This window comes from Pelobates fuscus, chromosome 9 (assembly GCF_036172605.1).
Source record: "Pelobates fuscus isolate aPelFus1 chromosome 9, aPelFus1.pri, whole genome shotgun sequence".
Taxonomy (NCBI): Eukaryota; Metazoa; Chordata; class Amphibia; order Anura; family Pelobatidae; genus Pelobates; species Pelobates fuscus.
This window is the reverse complement of record NC_086325.1, coordinates 171181746-171192797: the sequence shown is the minus strand read 5'-3', so window position 1 is coordinate 171192797 and position 11052 is coordinate 171181746. Positions and strand designations below refer to the sequence as shown.

Genomic DNA, 11052 nt, shown 5'->3' with positions numbered 1-11052 from the left:
TTGCAAGTTGCCAACATTCTCATTTCAATTCTTTTTATTTGGGTTTTTCATTTTTTCAAAAATACGTACCAATTTCGTGGCATACATAAATATACACAAATACAAATCAAAACATATAGCCAAAAACATTACCAACAAAAATAAAATGTTATTACTGCCGAGGAATAGGCATGTGCATGGGGTAAATTTTCATTTGGTTCGGCATTCCGAAATTCTGAATTTTCGCAATTCGGGACTTCGGCACTTTTTATACAGTGAGTGGCTGCTCACTGTATAAAAAAAAAAATAGGCCCGGGGCCCTTAAGTAAAATGATGGGGGGGACCTATTGTCCTCCCCCCCCCCGGCCCCCACCCCTGAGCGGCGGGTGGGGGCCCTAATGTCCTCCTCCCTGGCCCCCACCCCTGAGCGGCGGGTGGGGGCCCTAAATACTAAAAAAGGGGGGGGACCTAATGTCCTCCTCCCTGGCCCCCACCCCTGAGCGGCGGGTGGGGGCCCTAAATACTAATAAAGGGGGGGGACCTAATGTCCTCCTCCCTGGCCCCCACCCCTGAGCGGCGGGTGGGGGCCCTAAATACTAATAAAGGGGGGGGACCTAATGTCCTCCTCCCCGGCCCCCACCCCTGAGCGGTGGGTGGGGGCCGATAAATGCTAAAAAGGGGGGGGACCTAAGGTCCTCCCCCCTGGCCCCCACCCCTGAGCGGCAGGTGGGGGCCCTAAATACTAATAAAGGGGGGACGACCTAATGTCCTGGCCCCTGGCCCCCACCCCTGAGCAGCGGGTGGGGGCCCTAAATAGAGGGGGACCTATTGTCCTCCCCCCCCCCCCCCCAGCCCCCACCCCTGAGCGGCTGGTGGGGTCCCTAAAAATAATGTCCCCCCTAAGGTGACTAGGGGTCCCCAAACCCCTAGTCACCCCCTCCCCCCACCCCCCCACCCCCCAAAAAAATGATCCCCCTCACCCTAAAAATAATGAGGGGGGGACCTTTAAATAAGAACCTGTAAAAAAATAAAATAAATAACACCATTCAATGTTTTCTTTCTTCTAAAATCTTATTTTTTCAGCCCCCAAAAAAGGGCAAATAAAAAAACCATAATAACCGACGCAATGAAAAAAAAAACAAAGAGCGCAAACAAAAAATCCTTCACCCGGCGAGGGCTCCGCGCAGACTGAGCTCTGCAGGGCGGGGGAAGCCTTGCCCCGCCCTGCAATTGGGCTCAGAGCACTCTGATTGGTGGGTTTAAGCCATCCAATCAGAGTGCTCTGACAGGTAAGTGAAGAGACTGACAGGTTTGAAATCCACCAATCAGAGTGCTCTGTGTCATTTTACACAGCGTGGGGAAGTTCTTTGGAATTTTCCCACGCTGTGTAATTTGACTCCTAACTCTCTGATTGGTTACTTACCATATACTTGATACAGTGGTATGTGAGTAATATTATTATTGTTTATGCAACACTTTAACAAATTTAAACCTATTTAGTTTAGAAAAACATCGCCTGAGAGGGGATATGATAACATTATACAAATATATTCGGGGCCAATACAAACCATTGTGTGGAAATCTATTCACAAACCGGACTTTACATAGGACACGAGGCCATGCGTTTAGACTGGAAGAAAGAAGATTTCGTCTAAGGCAAAGGAAAGGTTTTTAACTGTAAGAACAATCAGGATGTGGAATTCTCTGCCTGAAGAAGTGGTTTTATCAGAGTCCATACAGATGTTCAAACAGCTACTAGATGCATACTTGCAAAGACAGAATATTCAAGGATATAATCTTTCAATGTAGGGTAATAACTGCTTGATTCAAGGATAAATCTGACTGCCATTCTGGGGTCAAGAAGGAATTTTTTTGTCCTAGCTTGTTGCAAAATTGTGCTTCAAACTGGGTATTTTTTTTTTTTTTTTGCCTTTTGGATCAACAGCAAAAAACAAATATGAGGAAAGCTGAACTTGATGGACGCAAGTCTCTTTTCAGCTATCTAACTATGTAACTATGTAGCATATTCTGCATTCATTTTACCAATATCGGTTATACTGTATTTACAGTCTGGCACATGCATGTTATCTTTTTTAATGGATAGTTACTAAATGTGCTAGCTGTGACAGCGAAATGAATTCATACCAGGTTAAATTCCTGTATCAACTGAACGTTGGCATCTAGAACACGAGTCACAGACTGTTTACTGTTCTATCACACACTTGGATTCATTTTATTAATGAGACTGCATAGAGCTGCATTCTAGCCATAGACCATTCAGGCCAATATTGTGATTTATTTGGATTTATTTCATTTACATTTTATGTTTACAGATTATTGATGGTTTAGTGAACATCCCCCTTTTTTATGGGAGACCACCTAGCATTTAGCTGACATCTAGTGTCCATTTTTATAATTGCACTTCATCCATATGTTTGATATTGTTTCATTTTCCCACTATTTTATTTAATCAGTTTGTCTTTTAAACTCTATTTTTTATTGGTTTAGGGATCTCCTGGTACGTGTAGGTCTTTTTTTTTACCTATTTCTCTTCATAAATACATTTAAACATATTAAAACCTTCTGTAAGGCATATGAAGGAGTGTGGAGCCAATATATTGAAAAAAAAATACGTGAAAAGAAAAAAATAATAAAATTTACAATCCTTCTACACCTGCTAATATTTATAGTTATACACTATTCTGATCCCTTGGATAGAGTTATCAATTCTTTCTAAAAAAAAAAAAAAATAATATACAAGCAAGGAAAAGCCTTCTTATTCCTCGGGAAAGGGGAGGGAGGAAAGAGAGAGAGGAGAAAAAAAGAGAATACGTGTAAAATATACAATTGGAAAATGTGTAAATAATAGAGGTGAAATAGAAAACAGATCTCTAAATGTATGTAAATTTGTGTTGTGTATGTGTGAGTGTAAACTGTGTCAAATATTTGTGCAAGAAAAAAAGTGATTATATAATGTGCCAATTAATGTGTAAATAACAAAATAAATATAAATAGCAGAATAAAGTATAACTTGTGTAATTAGTGTTGTGTAATGGGATAATGATATGAGATTTGGTATGTCTGGGCATAATTGTGCACAGTGTTGGGCCTATAATAGTGTGTGTGTTATGTAAAATTAATTTAAAAAAATGTTACAAATAAAATTCACTACCCCTCTCTTGGTCCCTCCCACATCCCCCTATTGCTTTTCAATACAATTACTTTCCCCCTTTATTTAGTGTTATAGTCATTGTAACTCCTTTCAAGTTATTTTGATTCCCAATGTTATGAGAATATCTCTATAATATACAGAAGAGATATATACACTTCATTAAGTGTCCACTAAACCTTTAATCTTAATCTTCGTTTAATTTTGCTTTGTCTTCTTATTAGTTACGATGTTAGCCAATGTCTTCACAGTTTTGTTTAATTTACAATTTTCTTGCTTCTTTGGTTTGTATTGCATTCTGTGGGTTTTTATCTATCTACTCCTTTTTCTCTTTCCTTCTGCCTTTTTGATTAGTTCCAATTCATATAATCTTATTATTTTTTATTTTTTTTAATTCTTTATTTTTGCACACGATAGGTAAGGCAATAACAGTACAACTTGTAGGCTTGCGCAGAAGCCGTTATACAAAAAAATCCGTCTTGTAAACACAATAATTGACAGTAGCCTAGATCACAAGCCTCGGTATGAATTCGACATAACTCGCCCCCATCGAGGATTATGTGTTCCTTTAAAATTCTAAGCTTAACACACGATAGGCATAGCGAGAGCAATACAACTGTGAGGCTTACGCAGAAGCCAAAATGCAAAAGAACAGTTTCGTAAACCCAAAATTTGACATCGGCCTACTTGCCAAGCCTCGCTATAAATTCTACATCACTTGCCTCCCACCTAGAATTTTTATTCTGTATAGTTGCGCACGATAGGTAAGGCAAGAAAAATACAACTGTGAGGCTTGCGCATAAGCCTAAATAGCAAAAAACAATTGTGTATACATAATAAATTACATCAGCCCCCACGACAAGCCACTTTCTAGAATCTATATCACACGCCTCCTATCGGGGATTTTGTTTTTTATGACCAGGCCGTGTGACCTAAGAGGGGGCCCAAACGCTGACCCTATAAGCTTGTAATTTAGGCTCCCCCAATTCTCCTCCAATATGATCAGGCCTGATTGAGTAAGGAAAGAATAAGAGAGAGATTAAAGAAAACCAAAGTAAAAATAAGAAAAAGAACCGGAGACATCCAAGATACCTGAATGTCTGTTTATAAGACCCCCGGAAACCAAGGGCATAGCAAGTAGGACGGAAAAGAAGATATACAAAGCAGGGAAAAGAGGGAGGAGGGGAAAGATAGAGGGCCCACACTACCGCCAGGCATTCCTTTTCGATGGCCGACCTGGCTTAGTACCGCTCCTAACCCAAACATGAAGTCATTTGTGTGAAGGAGAAAGTCTTCTGGGATTAGGAGCAGCCAGGATAGGGGCATTCACCAAGGCGTTCTTGAGGGCTCTGGGGCCCAATCTACCTGTCGGGGTAAGGTCTTTTGGGTCAAATCGGTGAGGGGCTTAACTAGGGCACTGTAGTTGGGGACAAATTTCCTGTAATAACCCGCAGTTTCCAGGAAGGCCATCACTTGGACCTTGGTGTGAAGACGGGGCCAGTTAGCTACAGCCTTTATCTTTGCTGGGTTGTGCTTCTGGGATCCACACCCAACCCGGTGTCCTAGGTACTGCCCCTCTGCCAATCCTAGGTGGCACTTGCTGGGCTTGAGGGTCAACCCTACCTCCCTAATCCAGTCTAGCACAGCTCCCACAATTACTAGGTGCTCTTCCCAAGTATTGCTGTAAATGGCGGTCATCCAGGTATGCACAAGCAAACTCTTGGAGGCCATCCAGTAGCCGGTCCACCATCCTCTGGAAGGTGGCTGGGGCGTTCTTAAACCCAAATGTCATCACCTTAAATTGGTACAAGCCGAATGGGGTGACAAAGGCCGACTTGGGGACAGCATCTGCCGCCAGAGGAATTTGCCAGGACCCCTTGCACAAGTCTATAGTGGTGAGGTACCGGCCCCGAGCCATCCTATCTAGCAGCTCGTCTGAACGGGGCATGGGGTATGTGTCGGAGACCATCTTGTCGTTGAGCCTTCTGTAGTCCACACAGAATCTGGTAGTTTCGTTTCAGGACCAGCACGACAGGGTCGATTACCCCTAACCGGAGCACCCCTTGGAGCTCCTGCAGCATGTTCCCCCGCACAGCCTCCGATACCTCCGGTAGGGGGTCTGCCACAGGGGTTGTTGGTCAGGAGTCTCTACCCAGTGGGTGGCTGGAGGGGTATACCCGGGCATGTTGGAAAACGTCTCCTTCCTTGCCGACAGCATCCTCTGAGCCTGTCTGCGTTCTTCAGTTAGCCTGTCCCCTAAGTGTACCTCATCTATGGACCCTACCTGAGTTTCCTCCGCTAGGAGGTCGGCCAGGGGAATATTGTCAAAATCTTCAGAGGCTGGAGCACAGATGGTGGCTACGTCCTCAGTCTGGTCATGGTAGGGCTTCAGCATGTTGACATGCAACAGGCGTTGGACTCCGATACCCAAATGTGGGCCTATCACATAGGTAGTGTCACATTTCTGTTCCACCACCTGGTATGGGCCCTGCCAGGCAGCCTTCAGCCTATCACGTTGGACGGGCTTCAGAAAAAGTCACCTTTTGACCGACCGAAATCTACGGCTCCTGGCGCCTCTGGGCCGCCTAGAGGTTCTCCCATACCAAGTGAGTGAAATTCTCCAGCCGGTCCCTAAACTCCAGCATATATGGGACGATGGGGGTCCCTTCCTGATCCCCAGCTCCCTCCCAGTGTTCTCAGGTCTAGGGGGCCCCTCACTCTCCGTCCCAAGATCAGCTTGAATGGGGAGAATCCTGTAGATTCCTGGGGGACCTCCCGATAGGCAAACAGGAAATGCAACAGGAATCTTTCACAATTCTTGCGAGTCGCTGCAAAGGTACGGAGCATTTACTTCAACATGCCATTGAAGCGCTCGCACAGGCCATTGGTCTGGGGGTGGTAAGGGAAGCTCGGGATCAGTTTAATGCCGCATAACTTCCACAGTTGGACGGTCATTTCTGCAGTAAACTGGGATCCCCGATCCAAAATTATCTCCCGAGGAAAACCCATCCAGGAGAGCACTTGCATCAGGGATCGGCCACAGTCTCTGCCTGAATGTTGCTCAGGGCGACTGCCTCAGGGTACCGAGTCGCGTAGTCCACAATGTTCAGAATGTATTTGTTCCCAGAGGGACTAAGCTTAGCCAGGGGGCTGATGATATCGACAGCTACTCTGCCGAAGGGGTTTTTGATGATGGGGAGGTGTTGGAGCATGGCCTTGCGCCGGTCACCCTGCTTCCCCACTCGCTGGCAGACATGACAGGTCTGGCAATGCTGCCTCAGATCTTTAGAGATGCCTGGCCAGAAAAAGCTTTGGATGAGCCGACTCACAAATGCCCAGCCAGAGGAATATTGTGAGCTATCTTCAGCTGCTCAAGTCGATATTTCCTGGGTGCCACCAACTGCTTGGTGGTAGTTCCAGCTGTACCTGACTTATTGTTCTTCGCTATGCGGTACAGTCGTCCCCGCTCCCCCTCCTTCCCTACCCGATCCGTGTCTGCCCTGTCTCTACATGCCTGGAGGGTCAGGTCGGACGCTACCTCCCTCTCATACTCGGCCAGGGTATCCCAGGGAAGGGGTGCTGGGGTGTGGGGCAGTACTGGGGACTGGTTTATGGTGACTGAGATCTGGTGTGGGGGGACTAGCCTGGGGGGTGACTTACGTTGGGGGGCTTCCTTGCTTCGCCTCATGCAGGATGGTCCTGTCTTCTTCGTTGGGGCTCTGGAAATCTGTGGGATCACATTGGTAGCAGAGGACTGCTGCTCGCGGGCCAGTAGGGACTACAGGGGTGACCCACTGCGTTCGGCCCTGGTTTTGGGGACAATTCAATTTGATGTGGCTGTGCTGGTTGCATTGGAAACCTCGCCGGTCTGCCCTGGGGAATGCTCCCTGGGGGGGTGACCGGACTAGGAAGCCACAAAGGGGGCTGCGGTGGTGGGGTTGGGTTGTAGCAGATGTCTGGGGATGGTGGGTCGGTTGTGGGGAGAGGGAGCAGGGTGTTGGGACCGGCGAGTATCTGCATACTCATCAGCCCATTTGGCTGCTTCTGTCTCGGTCTTGGCCCGTCTGTCTCTCATCCATTCCTGCACCTCGGTGGGGAGCCCATTATAAAAGTGTTAGAGCATGAACAACTGGAGAATCTCTTCGGGAGACTTGGCTTGTTGAGAGGCAATCCAGCTTTGGGTGGCTCGGACGATGCGGCATGGTCACTCCACATGGGAGTCCTTCTCCCCCTTCTTGGTGCCCCTGAACTTCCTGCGGTACGCCTCCGGGGCCATAGCATACCGGGCTAGGAAGACTTCCTTGACAGCCTCGTACTCCCAGATCTTGTCTGCGGGTACATCTCGGTAGGCCTCCGCCGCCCTCCCCGTTAAGGTCCCAGCCAAACTAGTGACCCACTCTGCAGAGGCGACTTCCTGCAATAGACACTGGTGCTCTAAATCCTGCAGGAAGTCGTCGATGCCCTTTTCTGCCTCCTTGAACTCTTTGAAGGCAGCAAAGGACAACTTGGGCTTTCGGGCAGGGATGGTCGGACCTTCTGGGGACCTCTCTCTGGTCTGTCTGGGCGAGGACATCTATAACTTGTTCGTATTGGCTCTCCCGAACGAGGAGCAGGTAAAACACAGGAATATAACACACATAGCAATTTACGAACATGCAGCGGTCCCGCCACAGAATGGCACCCAGCGCGACCAGGCCCGAGCCCCAGTTTAATGATTTATCAGACATGGCGCCGGCGTGACCCGCCTGAGCCCTGGTTTAATGATGTCCACTGGAGAAGAGACCAGGTGATCTAGGATGTTGTGAATGTAAATGTCACAGCTCAGTACAGTATTGGAGAGAAAGGTTACAGGTTTCTTAGTCCTAACTGAGAGAATAGGTTCAAGTAGTGCAGTAATGGCATTAAGGAATAAAATTTGAATACCTCCCAGGATTTCAACACCATCTCCGCTGGGTTTTTGCTCCGTTCCTGCCACAGTTCCACGTGGGTCCGTGGGATATGCAACATGTGTGCCAGGAGCCTCCAGTCATTACCTGAACAAGAAAAGCTCTTTACAGAATGGAAAATGGGTGAGTAAATCGCAGCGGCTGCTGCAGAGGTAATATCACTTTAACAATCCGCTCTGCCCCCCACTAAATCACTCACAAGGATTTGTAAATTGGTTTCATTATTAAAATATATATATATATGAAACATGGAGCCTTCTAAGTAATGTATCCAGACTACCAGAGCCACCATTTAACCTTGCGGGACGCAGATCACTGATGGGCTTATTGTAAAAGTGCTGCTCTGCAGTATGTGGGATTCAGGCCCCGCGGCATGTGGGGTTAATACCCAGGAAAACACAGCAAGTGGTTAAAATCTTCCTCCTACATATTAACGATAATATAACCGTGGAGTGATCACTCACCGGCAGAATCCGTGATGCTCAGTGCAGTTGTGAACTGGATCCTGTGGGAAACCGTCATGTCTTTAATTCGAATTTCCTCCGGTAAAACGGGACCTGAGGACACAAGCATGTCTGTTTTACTGCATGATTTCTAGAATACAAACTCCAGTGTGGACTGTCACTTAAAGAGAGCATGTCCGCCTCCTGCGCTGTCTATACAACACCTGCCCATTGGCTCAATTTATTTCCCAGCCTAGTGAAGGATTATACATTGAGAGATGTATTATTGGTTAAGCTGGGCAAGGCGGAGAATCGATTAGTAAACAAGCAATTTCTCCTTTATGCTCTGTGACGGACACAGTAATTATTTCTCAATGAATCCTGGTAGTTTCTATAGTCTCAGGAACGCAGTGTTGCACAAAGGTTCAATTATTAAACATTACTTTCTCTTATTACGTGTAACACAGCATTATCTCTCAATACATATCTAGAATAATTCTCTTTAGACAAACTCCTGCCTATCACTTGCTCTGTGGAAGTGGCCATCGTAATTTCTCTTAGGTAGGTGTCCCCACTTACCTGCTAAACACTCTGAAGTCTGACACTATCCTGGAGGGCCTTTATAAGGCACTTTATGTCAGAATTATTGAACAAGTGTCTTCAGTCAGGCTACAAAGCAAGCTCTTATTTTACATAATAAAAATGGTGTTTTTTCTTTACGGGGCAGGCAGCCTCTAGGAGTGTAGGGTTCTGTTAAAACACATTAAAGATTCTCACCAAGCCAGCGCCTTAGGTTTGTCTGTTCACGTATTTTCATAAGTACGTCTTGTCTCTTCAGGTGCTTCAGTAGCCGTGTTAACTCTCGGAGCTTTAGATAAGCTGCAGGCTGGCTCTGGAATACTCTGAGAAACTGCTTCACTTTCATTAAACCGTCATCCTGGAGGGAAAACAAACCGGGACTATGACGTATGTACTATGGACAGATAGTAATATCCTACGCTACTAGCCAGGCCTTAAACGTTACTCGCCACTGCACGCATTCTGGGTCCAGCTATGAACTCTTACTGGCCAGGGCTGACTCATCACTTGCTAATAGCTGGTAGATAGTGGAATTCTGAACCCTGACCGTCATTACGAGCAAATCGTTCCCCATAATGAATCTTGTCGTTAACCTTCACGCACACTGTGTCTTTGTGAGAGAATAACAATGAACATCGCACACAGCGCCATTGTGAGAGAATAACAATGAACGTCGCACACAGCGTCATTGTGAGAGAATAACAATGAACGTCGCACACAGCGTCATTGTGAGAGAATAACTATGAACATCGCACACAGCGTCATTGTGGGAGAATAACTATGAACGTCGCACACAGCGTCATTGTGAGAGAATAACAATGAACGTCTCACACTGCGTCATTGTAAGAGAATAACTATGAACATCGCACACAGCGTCATTGTGGGAGAATAACAATGAACGTCGCACACAGCGTCATTGTGGGAGAATAACCAGGAACGTCGCACACAGCGTCATTGTGAGAGAATAACCAGGAACGTCGCACACAGCGTCATTGTGAGAGAATAACCAGGAACGTTGCACACAGCGTCATTGTGAGAGAATAACTATGAACGTCGCACACTGTGTCATTGTGAGAGAATAACCAGGAACGTCGCACACAGCGTCATTGTGAGAGAATAACCAGGAACGTCGCACACAGCGTCATTGTGAGAGAATAACCATGAACGTTGCACACAGCGTCATTGTGAGAGAATAACCATGAACGTCTCACACTGCGTCATTGTGAGAGAATAACCATGAACGTCGCACACAGCGTCATTGTGAGAGAATAACCATGAACGTCGCACACAGCGTCGTTGTGAGAGAATAACCAGGAACGTCGCACACAGCGTCATTGTGAGAGAATAACCATGAACGTCGCACACAGCGTCATTGTGAGAGAATAACCATGAACGTCTCACACTGCGTCATTGTGAGAGAATAACTATGAACGTCGCACACAGCATCATTGTGAGAGAATAACCATGAACGTCGCACACAGCGTCATTGTGGGAGAATAAAAATGAACGTCGCACACAGCGTCATTGTGGGAGAATAACAATGAACGTCTCACACTGCGTCATTGTGAGAGAATAACAATGACTGTCGCTCACAGCGTCATTGTGAGAGAATAACTATGAACGTCGCACACAGCGTCATTGTAAGAGAATAACCAGGAATGTCGCACACAGCGTCATTGTGAGAGAATAACCAGGAACGTTGCTGTAACGGAGCTCCGTGTACTCCGACCGAGTACCCTCCGTTGATGGATGCTCCTAGCGCTCTCAGAGGACTCCAAGCACTGCAGACGACACCACAACCACCGCAGACTCCACAACCGCCGTAGCTTAACTGGAGCCGCGCCGTCTTCCTTCCACCCTGGATCGGCTTCTGTCCTCCAGGACCGTGTGGGGAAGACCTCTCCTCCAGGAGAGCGTATCTGGAACAAGCTCTTAA

General features: G+C 46.6%; 1 protein-coding gene across 1 annotated transcript in view; it reads right to left on the bottom strand.

The window, feature by feature from the left end:
• The window catches only part of LOC134573401 (uncharacterized), a 36665-nt gene that overhangs the window by 1557 nt on the left and 24056 nt on the right, over positions 1–11052 (bottom strand). The window contains exons 3-5 of the mRNA XM_063433148.1: positions 9315–9474; positions 8559–8651; positions 8072–8181 (exon numbers count right to left, since the gene is read on the bottom strand). Coding sequence (XP_063289218.1) covers positions 8072–8181; positions 8559–8651; positions 9315–9474 — 363 coding nt within the window. The remainder of the gene's footprint in view (positions 1–8071; positions 8182–8558; positions 8652–9314; positions 9475–11052) is intronic.